The 20,139-nt window shown below is 40.1% G+C and overlaps 2 protein-coding genes across 6 annotated transcripts in view; both read right to left on the bottom strand.

Moving 5' to 3' along the window:
* Positions 1–11,912, bottom strand: part of LOC113153524 (thyroid hormone receptor alpha) — a 68,648-nt gene extending 56,736 nt beyond the window's left edge. Inside the window, exons 1-2 of one of the 4 annotated variants that reach the window (XM_026347211.1) lie at positions 9,408–11,912; positions 2,228–2,309 (exon numbers count right to left, since the gene is read on the bottom strand). The gene's annotated coding sequence lies outside the window, so the exon portion shown is untranslated. The remainder of the gene's footprint in view (positions 1–2,227; positions 2,310–9,407) is intronic. The other 3 variants (XM_026347203.1, XM_026347226.1, XM_026347218.1) reach the window with 3 other exon arrangements.
* A 70-nt stretch (positions 11,913–11,982) lies between these two features.
* The window catches only part of LOC113153387 (vesicle-fusing ATPase), a 28,278-nt gene continuing 20,121 nt past the window's right edge, over positions 11,983–20,139 (bottom strand). Inside the window, exons 7-21 of one of the 2 annotated variants that reach the window (XM_026346992.1) lie at positions 19,672–19,747; positions 19,269–19,424; positions 18,922–19,121; positions 18,662–18,827; positions 18,283–18,357; positions 17,911–18,098; positions 17,628–17,723; positions 17,377–17,533; positions 17,059–17,192; positions 16,701–16,847; positions 15,510–15,644; positions 15,129–15,242; positions 14,789–14,844; positions 14,413–14,470; positions 11,983–13,446 (exon numbers count right to left, since the gene is read on the bottom strand). In XM_026346992.1, coding sequence (XP_026202777.1) covers positions 14,440–14,470; positions 14,789–14,844; positions 15,129–15,242; positions 15,510–15,644; positions 16,701–16,847; positions 17,059–17,192; positions 17,377–17,533; positions 17,628–17,723; positions 17,911–18,098; positions 18,283–18,357; positions 18,662–18,827; positions 18,922–19,121; positions 19,269–19,424; positions 19,672–19,747 — 1,731 coding nt within the window. In that variant the 3' untranslated portion in view covers positions 11,983–13,446; positions 14,413–14,439. The remainder of the gene's footprint in view (positions 13,447–14,412; positions 14,471–14,788; positions 14,845–15,128; positions 15,243–15,509; positions 15,645–16,700; positions 16,848–17,058; positions 17,193–17,376; positions 17,534–17,627; positions 17,724–17,910; positions 18,099–18,282; positions 18,358–18,661; positions 18,828–18,921; positions 19,122–19,268; positions 19,425–19,671; positions 19,748–20,139) is intronic. The other variant, XM_026347000.1, reaches the window with a different exon arrangement.

The following is a 20,139-nucleotide window of genomic DNA, read 5'->3' as shown; positions in this document are numbered from 1 at the left end:
ATGCTGGTATTAATGATGGTTACTGTCTAATAAACAGGTTTTAGCCAACATGCTTTTAGAAATGTATGTTTGAGGCATATGTACTTGTAAAGCCATTCTTTCTTCCCCGCTAACTGAAGAAGTGGGTGCAGGAAGGTGAAGGTCTGGGTTGAACAGCAAGTGCCTCCATTAGTGGCTGTTAGCGGTGGTTATCGGTAATTACCTATCGGTCTGGGCCATATGACTACAAGTCCATCCTTTGTCTGACTAGCCTGTCAGATGACTGACAGCTAAGCTGAAAAACTGTCACTAACTTGATCGTGAAAAAGGCAAAATGCAACATTTAAAAGACTCTATAATTTAGGCTCAAAGGAAATTTAGGATCCTCATATACATGTTTCTCAAAAGGTTATAATAGCCACAGATTTATCATTCTTCTGAATGACTGAGTGAATGAATAGTCAATTAAATAATTAGTCATCTACCTTTTTTTGGCCAGAGAGTACACTCTAGATAGCAAAATGATAAATACATTAATCAATAAATGAAAAAATGACAAACAAAATTTTGTAACCTTCTTTAATCAAGGCAAGTGACAGGATTTAACTAATCAATAATTAGTTCTGCCTCTTTTTACTCAAGACTTTACACCCAAACACAGCACCCAGTGTACTGAGGGAGCTGATTCAGAAATCAACAGCAAGGGACAATAAATCTTTTTCACAACAGAAATTTTGACTTGTTATAGTAGAAAAAGCACAGGTTAAAAAGATTTACATTGCTTCAGTTCTGTCAAGAGTTCCAGTTAATGCAGCACACTGTTAAAATGCCAAAGTATGGGGTGAAAAAGGTGGTCATACTCACAGCATATTGTGTGATTTAAAATATAGGTCACCATGGTGTTCTGTCTCAAATATCTATATGTCAGTAATGCTACTTAGAAGTAGGGCAATAAAATGATGAAGATATCTATTGAGAAATAACTTTGAGACTGGCTGAACTTTGATAGGACCAATCCATTCATGTTTTCACATGAAGAACCAGTGATAATGAGAATAGCACAGTGCAAGTCAATCATGTGGTGTTCAGTTACAGCCAAGTCAGGTTAAGTTGACATGCGTATTATCAGCTTTTAGCAGCAAACATGCTCATCTTTTAGGTACTGCAGCCATGCACAGCAGTACTTCAGGAGCAGGAACGAGATAAGAGAAAATGGCCGAACGTTAAAGGAAACACGAACGACGCTGTTAGCGAAGAAAACATTCAGAAGAACACAGGCCAAGTGTCAAAAGACAACAATAATGTGGAAAAGAAGAGTCTAAGAAATTCAGTAGTGCAGCGTCCAGATCATGTTCCCACAAAGACAGATAATATCATTAATCTTGTTACTATCTAAAGCAGTATCATCTTTTAGAGCACAAATGATGCAAGACTTTATAGTCCCAGATCCAAGCAATGCTGGTGGTTCCCATAAAAATACCACATTTAAAAATGACCAATTTAAGCACTTCCACAACTCACTTAGGAGTAAAAAGGGTAGTTTTGAGCATGACAGAAATAGTGACTTAACTTATATCGAGATATATATTGATATAGGCGGAAAAATATTATCGTGATCAACCAGCCCTACTTGGTAATAAGTAAGAAGTAATGGAACAGTATTGTACATTAGAAAATCTGAAGCTGAATTTGGACAACCATCATTCTGACAAATGTAACTTTTCTTTTTGTTTGTTTTGGTGCCCAATTAAAGAGATTTATCTGTACAAACGTTATATAGCACAAAGCCTGAGGGCTTCTGGGCTGGCTCCAAAGAACGTACAATTCAAATTGTGGCATCATATGACACAGGCGTAAATTTTAGTGTGTACATGTAAGCAAGCCATTTTCACCCAGCTTTTATTTAACCTTTTTGTGAAATCGCTCAATGTTATTCCTCTCTGAGCTGTCAGAAACAGATATAACACACCAGTCATATACACTCAAGTCTTGAAATATGTTACAAAAGAATTTTCATTTACATCAGATAGAAAGGTTTTAGTACTTCTCTGTAATTATGTAAATCATTTTAATAAGATCTTACAGGGGATATGAAAACACTGCAGTTTAAAAATAATTGATTTAAATTGAAAGTCATCTGTGCAATAATATAGGTGAGTACTACTACAGTGGAGTGTTAGTCACTGGATTAAATCATAAGTGCCACCTGTTGCCACATTAAGACAAGATGACAAAAGGGAAAGCCAACCTGGTGTTATGCAATTGGAGGCCAGTCTTCTTCGTCGATCATCTCACAACATAGAATCGTTGATGAAGACGGCGGCCAAACTCTGAAATGATATGAGAAAATGCTTGCATTCGTTCTGTGTAGAATATGAAAATAAAAATTGTTTTTGGGCTTTTTCCAATTTACTTTTTTCAGTCAATACAATTCAGTCATTAAATATTTGTTTTAGTATTAATGTTTTATTTTATTAATGTGGATAATGTCAGACAATTAACTTTTAACAGTATAAAAATATTATTTAATTATTTTTTACAGCTTGTCATCTTAAAAGGTTGAAAGAGTGCTGGAGCCTATACCAGCTGTCATTGGGCATCAGGCAGGGTACATCCTGGACAGGTCACCAGTCTATTACAGACAAACATTCACATATACAGTCACACCAATGAGCAATTTAGAGTCACGAGTTAAACTAACTGTATGCTTTTGGGCTATGGGAGGAAGCCTACTTGGAGAAACCCCATGTAGACATGGGGGAAAACATGCAAAACAAACTCCAAACAGAGAGGCATCTAGCACATTTGCAACTCTAAAATTGCTCCTTTTTAAATCAGCCATAACTGCACTAGTCTTTTTGACATGTATTATGCTTATAATCGTGGCTGTTTGGTGTAGCCACTATAGCATTGCATTGCTGCCCTCAATGTAAGTTTACCATTTTGGGCAGAATTGGACAAAACAAAGACTTTATAAGTAGGAAACTATTTTCTGACATTGTGTGTCTATTGGTAATAACTCTGTACTCAACTAAATAATTGCAGAGATCTCACAACAGAGTGACATCACATTTTTGGTTTGTCTAGGTTAATTCAGACTAGCACAGGCAGTTTTCATAAATCCCTGTTTACTTTAGTAGACGGCTCCATAGTTCACTCGCAATTAATCAGTGTTTGAGAAAGTAATTTGTTAGGCCAGAATTAGCTATTTGGATTGAGGTTCACTCCTGGCTTTAGATTCTGTCTGGGAAATGCCCTGCAGGTCTTGTACAGTCTCCTATTGGCAGAAGAAGCATTAATAATGTAATTTTCAGAGGTAAAACAATGGTAATGCGCAACTGATGAAATCCATTACACCCTGCTTAGAGCAACTGTTCTGTGGTAGAGGCTTACAGGCGTAGGTCAGCCATGCCAAATGCTCCAGCATCATGGACCCATATGTGTTGTTATAAAGTTGCTCACATCCCACCAGAGCATCCTTTTGTCTTTCCTCTTGCCCCTTAAAACAATACCAGCGCCTGAGAACGGCGAACAGAGCAACAGTAAACATAACTGTACGGTTGATGCTATGCCACCAACAGAGTCTGTCAGATACATCAGAAGAATAGCAGGGAGAATGAATGAGATTATCAGATTAAAAATCTGATCAGCGGTGTTGGGGACTCTCCACATGATAAGTAGATGGAGAAATAAATGACTGAAACAAGCTCCCCCCTATTGACATATGAAGCTGCACTTATGCATTTTTTATGAGCAGAACAGCTTGTACTGATAGAATAAGAAAAAAGAAAACAGACTCTGCAGGTCAATCATTGTGATTTAAAAGCATGGAAATACACTGATGAGGTGCATCAAATCCCAGAGGTCTGAGATAATTTGATCAAAAGTGTCTGAGATATAAATTTTGGTCTGTGAACAAACAAAAGTTCAGACCCCCATCAGTGGGCTGTCAGTGTTAATGCTGAAAATGCTAGGGAGCAGCTGTTAAATTAATCATTTTCACACAGTTTAGTTCAAGGCACACACCACCATACTAATGCTGATCAGTTCTTACCGCTATTTCATATGGAACTAATTAGGAACTAACTAAAAAGGAAAGGCAGACCAGAAAAAGTAACAAGGAAAAGGTTTTCCAGGCACACTGAACATACGGAAAGAGCTTACGTTTCTCATAAAATAAAATAAAAAGTAGACAACATATTTGGCAGCTATTGCTATTAGATAATTTTCACGTACTGTACAGAAGTACAAAGACAATGAGATTTACAGCCACACTAATACAATTTTTTTTATGAGCAATGGATTAATAAGCTGCATGTAAACAGAAAATAACTGTTTTTCCAGAAACACTCACAGGAATAAAAACCTGCAGTTTCCCCTCAGTTCTATGAAATTTTGTAGATTACATTGTACAGTGCATTGAAGCTCAGTGTTTTGGTTTCACTACCCTGCAGCTTTAATGTTGCAGTTCTTTCACAACAGTCTCATCAACCATGTTTTTATAATAAGGAAGCAACTATAAGCAAAAAAAAAAAACATCTCAATTTTCCCTGTGTTGAAATATCTATGCTTCTGGCTGCAGAACTCCTCCACATAAGGGAGGCAAGGTTTTACAACCTCTTTAAACTACAAGCTGTACTTCCTCATTCTTTGTAGGCCTGTCTCCAAGAACGGTCATATAGCATGTCCAAACCCAGCAACCAAAACAAGGCCTCTGCCATGGTGTTTCTTCACTAGCAAGAGGGTAAAGCTGGTACTAATACAGCATATCAATTCATTTAAGATAAAAGTTTTACGTGTTTAACATGTTGGACGTGGCTAAATACAGACCTATAGAATAAGTCAAAAAAGCACGTTGAGGAGAAGGTGGCTACTGGAGCTTCCATGATACAGCAGCCGATAGGGAGGCCCTACAGCCAGGATCACTCAAACTGTAGCAACTGGTGAAGCCGCCCCACTGCATAGAGTTTCACTTTGATCTGGATATATATGTTTAGTTTTTTTGTTTTTTTGTTTTGTTTTTACTTATTGGTTTTCGGAATGAAGTTAGTTCAAAGCATATATAATTTTATGGCATTCCAACTGTCCCTGAATGCCTCACAAACAGATTTACGGGATCTTGTATTAAACTTGTGTGTGTCTTGTGTGTGCAACAGTGTTGCACCAGAGGGTTCTTTTTTACAGAACCGCAGCATTAGACCATTAGTGTAGGTGACATGGTTTTAGAACCATTTCACCCTATTCAACAATATTCCAACAAACAATAGAAACCATCAGTTTTTCCAAATGTTGGTACTGACTTGATAACAACGTTTCAGTTTGTGTCATTCATAGATGGGAACGTCATTATGTTTGTATGTATACTTACAACTCGATGGTTGTAAGTAAAAGTGCATAAATAAAAGATTTGGCCAGAAAGAAAAAAAAAAGGAAAATAAAAACTAGATGAAAAGCTGCAACGTTTTAGTTTGGAACATTTATAGCTTCATCTAGAGCTTTGAGGTAAAAATCTTATCAAATAAATACTTTGGGGCAGGAGAAACATTCCACTTCCTGTCTCAAATGGGAATATTTTGTTACTAAAAATGACGTTTTACAGATGCTCGATGTCTTTAATAGTGGAATATAAGCTAACCCCTTTTTTTTGCTGTCGCAGCAAGTCACATCATGAACGTATCAATGACACTTTCTATTAACACTGTCCTATTCTGTATACCTCCTTATGTACAGTAAGTCCCTAAACACAAATGCAAACAACAAAACACTGTTTCTATACCTGACCACATTTATTTAGTAAATATTCATCTAATTAACATCACATTATAAAATTGAAGTTTACAGTCAATTACAGCACTGGTCTTAAAGTCCTAAAGCAACATGAAGCTACGTGTCAGGAGGCGCCTGGTATAACTTATTTTCTGTCCTGAGAGAGAACTGTGCTTATCTGACTTGGAAAAGAGATGGACAGATAGACGATTTTCTATGTGGGAGATGCATGTCGAGATCGAGTGTTTGACACTAATTGAATGGAGGCTGCAAAAAAACACAAAAGAACAGAACATTCCAAAAGAGCTAGTGCCAAGGAGGCGCCCTGAGGCTATCAGAGAGTACTCTGTGTTTGTGTACGTGTGTATGAGCACATGTACGAGCTGTAACAGCCTCTTTCATATTGTAATGACATAGACATTTTGTACAGTAGGGTATGTTCACGCACCAGGCAATTACTCTCTCTTTCTGAAAGTACTCAAACATTACAAATGTAAGCAGTTAATCCATTTCCCACTCATTCATATCCTCGTAATTGTGTTGATATATGACTTAATCTAATAATGAGGCATAATAACAGTGCTAAATAATTGTTTTGATCCACTAATCAAGTAAATATTGGCTTTTGCAAATGTAGCAGTATATGTCAGACATTAAGCCACAAGAAGAAATTGTAAATGGGACAGAGGTCATTTAGGAACTTACATAGTTTGTCCACCGCAAAGTACTGACAGGATTACAATTACACAAAATGTCTCACGGAGCACGTCTCCTTGTCACGACAAAGCTAAATGGTCCATATCAAGCATCATTGCTTGTTTATGGCATGTGCTGGCCAATATACCATCATCAAATTTTTTTTTTTCAAACACAGTCTGCACACACCCATAGTTCTGAGAGGAGGTCAAATTAAACTTCTCAATTAAACTAATCAGCCCCCGTAGTGTTTAGAAAGCCCTGTTTACCCTCCCAGAGCTTCTGAGGGCTTCTTATAATGTGCCTTACTGAGACAGAGAAAACCGAGTTTAAAGTTTCTCCAGATGCTGACTGCTAAAAAACACTAGGGATGGAACCGTGGGTCCAAGCCAAGAATTACCAACCGTCACAGAGCGCACACAGAGCGTATGTTACATGTCAGAAGAAATCATTTTGACTTCTTTCAACGTTCTAACATCAGTAGGAGAGGGTGGAACTGCATCATTTTTCATCCCCACATGTTTTAGTGGAGGATTAACCAACACTGATGATGCAGATTGGCACAATCTGTACTGATAATACACTGGTAATAAGTACATCTTGTCATTTCAGAAGCAGCCTGGGAATATTGGGAAAGCAGCACAGCCAAAGCAGCCTCAAAGAAGTTTTTTTTTTTTTTCAGTATGTCAACCAAAAAGGAATAGAGGTTACATGTGTGTTCAACTCAAACACAACCATAACACAGGTGTCAAAAATGTCATGTATCTTCACAGAGCTTCTGCTGACACTGACCCAACTTAAGATTACACACACACATACACTGCAAAGACTACTGGTGTTGTTTGTAACTCAATACATGACATCATAGCCATAGACCACGCCTAAGCCTGTGGGAGCAGCTATGTTCTATACACCACATTTCCTATTCTACGCTGTCACGTGAAACGTGCATGATTCATCACATGTGTATAGACGCATTTCAAACATACTTCGGCACACGTTAGAACACACAGTACGACTTCAGTAGGTCAGAACAAAGGAATGTGAACAGTGGCTGCACGTGCTGTGTAAATCACACAGTAATTATTTCAGCCTATCTAATTAAAATACGTGTGTGTGTGTGGGGGGGGCACATATACAGTCAGGACTGTATCTGTATCTGTGATATTCATCATGCCACACTGCAGCGCAATAGATTTGATAGACAAATATCAAAATGTCAGCTTTAATTTAAGTTAAAAAGCTGTCTTTGACTTCACTTTGTAATCCTTTACAGCTTCATGTAAATCAACAATTCTTAATCGTAGATGCTCTGAAAGAGAGGTTCACCAGAGGTTGTGCGGCGCAAACTCAAAAACGTTGGTGGTGGTTTATGTCATAGTGGCCCTAGTCCACAACTCCAAACTAATTTTCTTAACTTACGCTAACAACTGACTCCAAATACTGTGTGTGTGTGTGTATATTTATATATATATATAATTTTTTGGAGCGATTTTGGCCTGGTGTCCACTTCTATAAAGAGTGTAGACACAATTTGTCTAATTGTGGACTGATGAATATCAAAACAAAAAACTTTGAGATTACTCTGTAGCACTTTCATGCTCTAGTTAGCATTTAGTGACATCAGAAGCCCAATGTTTCACTTACGTTTCCCACCATCACTTTGAATGTTTAATGGATGTGTACAATAAATACATTACTGCCTCTGTTTTATTAGCTTAGAAAAAGTGTGTTTATATTTGGGACTTTGGTGAAGCTCAAACAAGTCCAGTTGCCATGACAAAATTGTCCAGATGACCAAAGCGATATTTTAATGTCAGTAAGTTTGTCACTCATAGACTAGAACCACAGCGGTGATGCTGATAATCATTTAAGGGGTGGATGCACTGTTCAGTAAAGCCGTGTGTGCATCTGCTGAGATTTGCATCCACTATTAATTTAACCATGAATCATCATTTTATCATGTTCATATATGGGTGATGAATATTATGCTAATGTTCAATACACTCTCATTTATTTAGCTAAGATGAAGTGAATGAAAATCAGGCTGCAGGGTTAAATCAACCCAAACTATTTGCTGTTAAAACCAGTTCTGGTTCTCCACAGATAAACTGTGTACAAAGCAGATCTGACAAATAATTCACGCTTGACTTAATAATAATATAACCAGCACTTCTCATGGTACAGTCTTTTAACAACAATAATATCAAACATCTAACAACTACTGTATTCCCACATCCCGTAGATGTATTACACATTTAATGGATGTCTGCTGCCCAGTATTTCATGCAGTATGTTAGTATTTACAGGCTTAACTTCAGTTTTATTTGGTCCATGTTAATGAGTGGACTGGACACTCATTAACATCCTCCTGTGCTCAGGCTAATTTTAGCACAACTTGAGTGTAAGTGTGTAAAATCAGTAAAGAGCAGCCGAGTTCACAAATAGCCCACTGAGAGATAAACAGAGAAACCTAGAAAGTTTCACACAATAAAATGCTTTGTACTTTATTAACCCTCAAACTCTCCGTGGACAGACGGCTGTATTTGGTGCGGAGCGGGAATCTAACCACCGACCCTGCCAACTGATCCACAGTCGCCGCTGACGCCTACAACGTGTCTCATCAGCACTGACCCGACACAGAAGGCGGACTAGTTTTAAATAGTCGCGTTACTTTGTCCGGATTTCATTACAGCGTCCTGTGCTTCTCGCTCCCGCTCGGGGCAGCCGCTCCCCGGCAGGCACAGCGCCCGGACACCGGCCGGGTTGACATGAGGACAGCGCTCACCTTGCACCACCACCACCACCACCACCACCTCCACCACCATGAAGCCGCCCCCACTGTATGTGTCTGTACCGACAGTGTCACTAGCGACACTCGGTCACAGTCCCTCAGGGCTCGGCCTCTGTCGTCAACTTAAGCCCGAACAACCGGATTAACACGTGAAGGACAGCAGAACACATACGTACGGAGCCGGAGCCGGAGCCGCTGAGTCCCGCTGAGTCCCGCTGGTTCACCGCGTCCAGCTCCGGAGCTGAGCCTCTCCCGGCGCTAGCCCTCGGTCAGCCCGCTATCAGCTGCGTGGAAACAGGAGCGACGTGTCTTCCCGGGACGGCCAAAGTCATTGCCACGGTCTGCGGGGCCACTCCACCGTGTTTATGAGTTCGCTGGGAGCAGGCGGCCCTCCCCCCCCCTCTGTACAGTACGGGTGAATGCGGGTCAGGGGAAGCCGAGCGGCCGACCGGCTCTCTGCAGCGCCCTCCGACGGCGGGAGAGGGGAACTGTCGCGAGAGTTACATAATGACGAGAGCCGCGAGAGTTAAAGGAGAATGCCACCTGTTTTTAGAGCGCGCAAGAAACAGTTCCACGACAAGCGTGTGGTGGAAAAGCTGAACAGCGCCACCGTGCGGCAGGTGTGATAGTCAAAGACAAGGGAAAGAGGCTGAGGAATGCAGGATGTCAGTGTCTTCACAGCTAGAAAGACAGGTCCTTACAGCTTCAAAGGGCTGTTTGATGGTTCGATGAACGTTACATGTAGGTTAAAGGTGAAGGTTCAGGTGAGGATTGGGAAACTGCATTGTGACGTCAGTGTCCATGCAAAAACAGCTCCGCACACGTAGTGTCTGTGTTCTCGTACGTTTTTCCACAGACCTGAAGTCTGCACGTCAGAATCACAGTGTGATCCAAGCAATCAATCAGTTACATCAATATGCAGTATTTCTATACTCATAATGAGCCAGTCCAGTTATAATGAGTGTTTTTATATTGTGACACTGCTCACTTGGCTTAAATATTTCATCCACCGATGTTTTAAAGCAGATTAAAAATATCTTTTTGGTTCTTCAGATGTGATTATTCTGCAGTCTTTATCGACAGATACTAGGAATCCAATGAAAATGTCACATTCACTATGGACTGTATGTGCACTATTCAAGTATCCGCATCGCACTTGAGGTCAGGTACTGTGTTGCTCCAGAACTCAGAGATGTTAGACACAGCTGGGACACAATAGTTTTTTAAGAGACTTCAAAGAATTAGCACTACTTCCACATGACTGTCGCCCCTTGAAGGATGCATATATGTCTATTCTTGACTGCTGTTAAACACAACCTGGTCATTTCAGGATCTCTCAGGGAGCAACGTGTGGAGAAATGTCAACCATCTCCCGTTTGTTTCTTTGAAAACAATCTGTAAAAAAGCAAACACAAGCCATGTCCTAAGTCTTATTTGGCAGGAACAAATGGAAGATGTCTGGGTGTAGGCTGCAAGTTGGCTTCCAAGTTAAATACAAAGCCAGTGTTACAACAAACCTACACACGACTGGCAGGAGACATCGTGATACTGAGATGAGCTTCAACTCACACACATACACGCACACACACACACAAAACTAAATTAAAAGTCAGTAGAGTGAATTAAGGTTACACAAAAACAAGACAGTAACACAGCACTGTGTACATTGTTTAAGATTTTTGTCCTCAAATTAATCCCAGAAGTCTGATTTGTGTTAGTCCAGGACTAACACAGTTTAGTCCAGGACTAACACAGCTTAGTCCAGGACTAACACAGCTAAGTCCTGGGCTTTTTATCATCTCAGCACTAAGATTTAAATGATTTAAATGTGAACAGCTGGAGGCAACTGAAGTGTGTGGGGGGCTCCCCACTTATCTGTGTGACTGTGTCCTTGCAAACAAGTTAGTAACCGAAAATACATATATAGAGGATTAATATTAAATTAGTACTGTACCTATTGAAACCACAGACCTTGTTTACATTGCACCTAGATGAGGTTTAGAGTTTGATCCATTTTAACTACAGCTTCACAGTAGTCCCTTAAGCCCTCTAGAGGGGTACCTGACATCATTTGTGTCTTCATGACAATCTGTAATATCACAAAACAGGATGTGTTTCTACATTAAACTGTTTAAAAATATTTAAAAAAACTTCACCAATACTTTAATCTATGACATTCACATTTTTATTGCAGCATAATACTATACTTAAATAGACTTTTAAATGTACAATATTTCCTCGTAATGGAATGCTTTCACTTACAGTAGAGGTATTTCTACTTTCGCTGAATTGGAAACTGAAGATTTCCTTCAGCTCTGAATTGAACTAACCTGGCTTTCAGGATTCAATCCGCTGATGAGGTGTTTGCATCCACATACACCTTTCTCTGGTCATTTGCTTTTCTTCTATCGACACCTCCCTGGTTTTCACAGTGATTCATCCTTTTTAACAACAAATGCAGTCTTCACAGGTAAAACCCAAATCTAAAACCCGGCAGCAGTCATGTAGAGCTATTTATTGTTTGAACTGTTAATTTCATATCTGGGTAACAACAAACACATTGTCAGCCACATGTTCCAATACTTTTGCTCACTTAAAATTTGGGTGCTATGATACAAAATATTTTATGATCTATGTTGTTTAACGTATTGAGGTGTTATTAACAGGAGATTCTGTATCCTAACATGTACATGTATAAACACTGATCCATCTACAAATAAAGGAGAAAGTGTCTTTTTTTTCTTCTGTATCTGTGCTTTTTATTGCAATAATACATCTGCATGTTGATATATTTACATATACACGTTTGTATTTCTAGTTGGGAGGACACTCATTGGCATGATCCACTCATTAGTCCCTGACCCTAACCTTAGCCATTGTAAATGACCTCTGTCCCTGCCCTAGACCTAAATCTAGCCTTAACCTTCAAACAGCCATTTGAAGTTGTGAGGACTGGCCAAAATGCCCTCATAATGCATTCTCCTAATACACACACACACACACCACCACCAATACTTTGAACAAAACAAGACCTTTGGAGAAAAAGCACTGAACACGTGTCATGATTAAAAAACAAACAAACAAACAAACCAACAATAAATTAATCCTGACTGTCTATGCACAGACACAGACACATATTCACACAGTCACACTCAGAAGCACATCCTGCCAACACACACTCACACACACACACACACACACACACACACTGGGCACATGCAGCATTTAGTTCCCACACACATGCGCACGAGTGGACACAAGCTCAAGTTTGCACAAAAATTCATATGATGAGTACTAAAGTTTTTTTTTGACTCAATGTTAAAAGTGCAGAATATATGTATATTTATATATTTTTATTTTTAACACTGATAACTACAGTAGCTAGACCTAACTGTACTGTACGGAACACAGACAGGCCCACAATCCAACATTTACTTTCACTATTACAGTACAGTAACCTTGTAAAGTCAACATCAAGTCAAACTCATACTGATATAGTACCAAATAGACTTAAGACTGAGCATTTCAGTTATTCTCATGATATACTGCATCTTTTCTATATATACTATTTACAGAACTGAACATACTGTGTATTTAAAGGGATTACATTTACACGTGGAACAGCTTCTTTCTTACAGCCACTACATTTGCACTAAAAGCCTCTCATATTCTTTATATTCAAATGGCTTCAGGATTTGTGTCACTTCTGCTTATACTGCTTATGTTTGTGAGGATACATATAATACTAACAATCACTACCTTGAGCAGGACGAGAGATCCGCAACAAATACAATAAATACAATAGCTGAAAACATACATGATTTTTCTTTTTTGTCATTATTACACACAATGCACAAATCAGCACTTTTTACAATTGTCTATTGCAATTTCTTTACAGATAACAGATTTTTAACAGTACGACTCTCAGTAGTTTGCTGTGATATGTCAGTAGTTGATTATGAAGATTAGTTGGAGAAATGTGACAGGGTGATGTTGCCTGTGGAAACATGCTGAGACAAACAGGGCTTTTGTGTTCCTGTCTAAGACCGGAGTTGGATTTAGATACATAGACAGCTGGATTAGTGGGTGGATGGACGAGGAAGGCGTTTTCTTCTCCTCTCCTCTTCCTCATTTTGTCTCGTGGGTGGCTCGACGATGGCGAGATGCTTGCGTCACTCCTCCAGCTCCTCTACTCATAGCAGCTGCGATCACTAGAAAAAGGATAAGCAGAAGAAGGACGAGTTGTTTATGTCTAGTCAGTTGTTTACTTCTATTTTATATTTCACTAGTCTTCACTTGTCTTTCCTTCATTTTACATCTGTTTTTAGTCTTTTTACATCTCTCTGTGTAAACCTTTATAGTTTACATAATTATGTACAGTACATAATAATTATTAAATGCCATCTTAATTTGGTGTCAGGACAGATATTTTCTAAGTATTAAGAAAAGTCTTAAGTATTCATGTTCACAAATGAATACACGTGTCCTTTAATGCATTGTCCTTAATGTGTTTGAAACAGTAAAATAAAGATGAGGTGGAAGTCAAAATTAAATGTCTTCATGACATTTTGATGCCATGTTAGATAAATTAATCAATTACAGAATGAAATGGACCACATAAGATACACTGACAGAACAAAACGCCATAGTTCCATGTAATAATCTATTGTGCTAATGAAAGGGATGTGAATGTGGAAGGACAAAGGGCAGGTTAAACGCTTTTAAGGAAGATTATTTCATATCAGAACTCTTTTTTTAATTTTGTGTACTCTCAGATGTAGCTTCTCTCAGTCTGGTCAAAGGTTTAGGGTCACTTTCAAATGTCTGTATTTTTCATCAAAGCAGATGTTTTTAGATGTTCTAGCATAAGTTAATAATCTATTAACCTTTTAAATTAAATAAGAATAATACTAATTGCATTAGCACCACAATGTGCCACTAAGAGCTAGTGTTTGCTGGTGATAGGACCCTGTACTCCATTTTAAAATAAACTGTTGCTTCCTGCTCTCATGGTCATTTACAAATTATAGTTATATTTATACCCTCAGTGTAAATGCGTCCTATTTACTACACACACTAAAACACAAACAAGTTAAAAGAAAGCTAAACATACAGACTTAACAGACTTTGTACTCCTACTGTAACCTTCAGAGGCGAGTCTTTGTTGTTGACCTTACCAGTGCACATCGAGAGCGACCGGCACCTTAAATTCGGATTTGATCGCCTTCATTCAACCTGGTGATTGCAAAATAAAGCTGTTATGGTCAGTAGTTGGTGAGATGAGGGCAGTGATTGTCAGCCTTTTCCTGTGCTGTTGGGACAATGAGAACCTCTGCTCTGTGTGTGCAGTGAACACAAAATACTCTGTCAGTGATATCTATGGAAATAACATCGTAACACAGAATGGTTTAAACAAAACTGGCCCACAAGTAATAGGACAAAAACCAGGAAAGGGAAGAAGATGCAAGTAAAAGAACAGGGTTTCATGGAGGGTTTGCTGATGAGCTATGATCGTGAAGTGAAAGGTGACGGGTGCAGGGCGGCTGTACTCACGTCCCCTCATTTCTGAGCAGAGACAGGAACTTGATAACTCTGTAATCCGGGTCCATCTACAGCAGAGGAAGTAAGATGAGAGAAAGATAGACTGAACGGTGTGTTGATGGTACAAACAAACAGCAGAGAAAAGTCAATATGTAACCTCGTGGTCACATCACAAAACAGCTTTTGCTATTGTGGAGTTCCACTGTCTACAGCACAGCATCCACTACCTGATTTTGTTTTTCTTGCTGTCTTTAAGTGGTTCTATCAAACACGTCAAACATCAGCCACCGAGTTTGCCACATCGGGACGCAGCTCAGCTTTAGTAATCAGTGCTTTGGCTAGTGTTCTGTACCTGCAGCGACATCTCAATGAACACCAGGAGTTTCTTGATGCCGATCCAGACTCGCTTTCCCTTGAGCTGCTGCGCGATGCTGGCACGCTCTTTGTCTGTGAAGCTCCCCAGCAGCTGCAAACACAACAAGGACATTTGAAAGGGTAAAAATGTTCAAAGCTACCTTCAAGACTTTCAGCCAATAAGCCAAATACAGAAAGACAGCTGGTGAAAACAGGCTCTTAATTAAGTTTGTAATGTTTTCCTACCCACACTCATACCTGCACTTGAGAAAAGCTGATGGTTATGTGTAACACACATCTTTCCAGTATGCTTGTATGAGTATGAGCATTTTCACCTTCAAACATCCACGTGCACGTGTATATTTGCGTTTGTTGATACCTCTAAAGCGTCGACTAGCTGCTCCCCAGTAGAGATGTTGGGAATGTGGATGGTGGTGCTGAAAGCATCCAACATCTCCATCTCCTGCAGCACGTCCTTCCTGCTGGTGGTGCCGATGATGAGCAGCTTTCGGCCCTGTACACACGGCAAATTCTCTAGTCAGTTTAATCTTTACTCATTAACATTCAGGAAAAACATGGACATTAAATATTAATATTATATTATATATAATTCTGTTATTTTAGCTGTACTATTGAGAATAATACTGAACTTTCATGTATACAGTTTATGTACTATTATATATATTCATGTCTTTTTATTTTTATATACATATTTTCAGTTTAATTTTAGAAAACAATGGTAAAAACGTACACATAACATTAACACGTGATACAAGCGGATTAAATTACAGTTGAACTCATTATTCCTAATGTACACAAAGTAAAGCCATAAGGGTGACATGCAGAGAAATGAATCCAAACTGTTACAGTAAATAAAATTGTAGCCTGCAGCAGCTCATTAGCTGGACTTAGCATAAAGACTGGAAACAGTTAGCTCTGCTCTGTCTGTTTGTCAAACACAAATATATTTTGTACTGAATGTAATACCAACTGTATTATGTTTCCTATTAACTTAATAACAATATGCAAATTGCACAAATAGCACTCAGATAATATCAGGCTGTGGTCCGACAGAGATAAATCTTCTTTACTCATTATGCCTCAGTTTCCATTAATAAATGTTGAGAACATGGTCTGCACATCAATTTGGCACAGGTTTTTAACACCAGATACTATTCCTGCGTCCCCGCAACCTTTGTTGTTGTCAGTTAGGGTTTCAGTGTCTTGTCCAGGGACACTTCGACATATGGTCAGAACCAGGTCAGCCATCGTCCCTTTGGGAGGAACCCTAGGGTCGATCAGCGACCACTCTACCAGCTGTGTCACTGACCCCCCCCTATTGTGCACATATAGTGTTTCATTTTTAAAAATGTTCAGTATTTTCTAAATGCTGCTCTGTGGCACAGGAAAATGTATGTGGTACATTAATCTTTGGATGCATCAGTATTTGTTTGTAGAATGAATTCATTGTTGGCTTTGATCTTTGGCTGCATAATAACAGTATAATATATACAATATATATAATAATCTATATATTGTTCTTATGTGGGTATTTCTGGTGAACTCTGACCTTGGGTGGAGGTTTCTTCAGAAGCACCAGCAGAGCCTGAAGGACTAGGTTGGAGAAACGGGGACCAATGGGGACGTAGTCCAGGAGACGCTCGATGTCATCCACCACTACACAGCTGAGCTGGGACTTGTAAGCATCATCAAAGACCTGAAACAAAGCGAGGGGGCGAGGAGGAGGAGGAGGAGGGAGGGAAGAATGTAGACAGGAAGCCATTAATGCATGGAAAAACACAAAGGGAGGAGTCAGGGGCAAAGGAAAGGAGCAATAAACAGATGAAATAGTTCTGTAAGGTCTAAATGCAAAAGTTTGATCGTTTGCTGACGTGCTACTAAGGGTTAAAACACACTGCAGCACTTACCTTTTTGATTGCCTGGCACTTGGAGATCTCTGAGTTTCCAATCATCTTGTCTGGAGAGCAGATCTTAATGAAGGGGAACTGCGAGTCCTCTGCAATTTTAGCTGCTAATGCTGTCTTTCCACTGTGGGGTGGACCTGTGTGTGTGTGTGTGTGTGTGTGCGTGTGTGTGTGTTGAGAAGAGAGAACAATAGGGTACAGTTTACTCGCTGCATGTGTAGCTATTCAGTGGGGTGAATGATGTGGTGATATTCGAGCTGTTCACTGTTTAGCCATTGACAGTGTTTCTGTGTTTGTGTGAGTGTGGTTCTCGTTTCTTACCTTCCAATAACACGGCCACCAGCGGTGTGCGATCGCTGTTCTTCGTCTGCTGCACCAGCAGCTCTCCATCATCCAGAACGTGGGTGACCGGGTCGCCCCATTTGATAATGCCGTTCATGATGTAGCTGGAATAGTCCTCCTGGTTTGTACCAAATGCCTGGAAAACACGTGAGGAAATGTTAGGGACTGTTTTAGCATAATCTACTACAGTAGAGCACATGCTGCATTCTGCAAACAGTCAAAGTACATACGGGTTTTATATCATTGTTGAGGGATCCCATGAAATCAGCTCTGGTGACCTGCAGCTTCTCTGCCCTCTCCATGTCCACCTCAACCGTAGATGTAGCCTAGGAAGGAAAATACACTGTGTCTAAGCAGTGTGAGACCTGAACAGAGGCTGCATCCACAAATAAAAATCACTTAGAATAATCTCAGTTCACTTTTAAAGTTCATTTTACAATTGAACTGACTTGATGTAAAATTTTGTAAATTTAAACTGTCCTAATCTTTGGGGATTTGGACCTGCAGACTGACCTTGATGTGCCGGTTCATGGCCGTGGACTGAGCGGCTCGGACCAGCCCTTCCAGCTCTGCACCACTGTAGTTCTTGGTCTCAGTTGCCAGTTCACTGACGTCCACATCGGATGCGAGCAGGTTGAAGCTTCGCATCTTGCTGGTGTGGATGTTCAGGATCTGAACACGGCCCTTCTCATCAGGCAGACCTGGAGGTCAGAGGGATGGAATGGGGATGGAGGAAAAAGATGGGCAGAGGTATGGACAACAAAGAGTGTCGACGGGTCAAAGAAAGAGAGAATAGGCTCGTAACAAAAAATGAAATATAAAAGTCTTAACTAATTAACTAGTCTTCTATTGCCGTATACGTCATGTGAGTTTTATAACACTAACCAATTTCCATCTTGACCTCAAACCTGCCGGGCCTCATCAGGGCATCGTCTATCAGGTCAGGCCTGTTGGTCATACCTAGAGAGAGATGGAGGGAGGACGGGAGGGAGGGACATACATATGTGTTAAAATCAATTAAGCTATTATTTCAAAGGTACACCTCACTATCAGTCAAACCTTTTAAACATACTGTATAAAGGTTTGTAGTTCTGTATCCAACTTTACGTCAGACTATTCACTACGTTTCAGCTGATTGCTGACGCTGCTGAAAATACAAAGTTTTCTGCTGAGCTCTGACAGTAGACAGTAGCTCTGCACTGTCAGCCATAAATCTGGTGAGGGCGATAAATGGATAAATCAGTTTCATTCTGATGCTATTTACCGATGACCAGGATGTTGTTGAGTTGCTCCACTCCATCAATCTTAGACAGAAGCTGGTTGACCACAGTGTCGTGCACGCCCGTGCTGCTGGCGCCCGTGCCTCTCTGCTTGCAGATGGCATCCAGCTCATCAAAAATGATAATATGGAGACCACTGTTGGCTCCCAGCTGGAAAAAGGTGACATTTCCAATGTATTAATTCTGTCTGGTTTGTTTGTTCTTCAATTGAACATCTACAAACGTAATGGCGAGCGTCTCTCACCCTCTTCTGCTCCTCCTCTGCCTCAGCGAAAAGTTTGCGGATGTTGGCCTCAGACTCTCCCACATACTTGTTAAGGATCTCAGGGCCATTGACGACCTTGGGCTCACGGGCGTTGAGCATCTTGCCAATCTGCCGGGCCATCAGTGTTTTACCACAGCCTGGAGGTCCGAACAGCAAGATGCCCTTTACGTGCTTACACCCTGAAAGAAAGAAAAGAGGAACAGAGAGGAAGCTACTGTGAAGACGACTGTTGTAAACCAGTAAAAGGATGGTAGAAGTACAGCAACACTCAGGACAAAATGTCCCTCAAAAAACAGAAGGCATGGTAGAATGAGGAAGTTACTCACCCATTTGCTCCACAATGTCTGGAGGAAAGACTCGGGATGCAAAGGCTCTGCGAAATATGTCAGAGAATTCCTTGTCCAGGCCTCCAATTCCCATCTTTTCAAAATTCCAGTCTGGGTTGATGATTGTCTGCCGAGCCTCCTTGGTTTTTGCCTTACCTGGTAAAATGCAAAAAATAAAAGCCTAATTAGGTCTTAATGTCTTTCTGGGCCTTTTACTTTTACCCAGCACATAGGGGTCCAGCACTGTGATGTGTTCTTACTGCCATCTTGTGGAGAAAATAGAAATGACGCGTTGCACGAAGGGTTGATGTTGTCAATGCAACTGTTGTTTGAGGGTTGCGAACACTACCTCTTTGATAAATATCATCTCCGTGTAGCAGGGAAACAATAGAAAGGAACGTACCAACAAGAGTGAGGGAAGAATTCTCTGCCTTCTCAAAAATCACCTGACTGTTTCCCACCATCAGCCCGATGTCAATCTGCCAGAAGAAGACACTTACAATCAGTCAGTGCTCAAAGCAACACAACATAACCAGTGCAAAGTTTCTAATGATGTTTAAATCTGAACAGTTGTAGTCTCAAGATGCAACATAATGAATGAATGTATGTACTGCATGTGTTGTCACTTGTTTAGACAGGAGGTGCATCTTTCTCAGTGTTAGTGTTTCACCCTTGTGTTGTACTGTAGCACTTTCTGCTTCCATGGACCTGGCGGCATTTAAGTTTACACTTTTGCACTTGTATTTTGTCCATAAGGGCCACCATATAAATGACTATGAATAAATAGGGGGCTCACATAGCACGAATTAGTGGGGAATGATGCTCTTCTCTGTTGCTGTTGTATGAATGACTAATTCTGCCCCACTTCATT

The sequence above is a fragment of the Anabas testudineus genome, chromosome 8 (assembly GCF_900324465.2).
Source record: "Anabas testudineus chromosome 8, fAnaTes1.2, whole genome shotgun sequence".
Classification (NCBI taxonomy): domain Eukaryota; kingdom Metazoa; phylum Chordata; class Actinopteri; order Anabantiformes; family Anabantidae; genus Anabas; species Anabas testudineus.
Note: the sequence above shows the minus strand (reverse complement) of the source record. Positions and strands in the feature narration are given on the sequence as shown.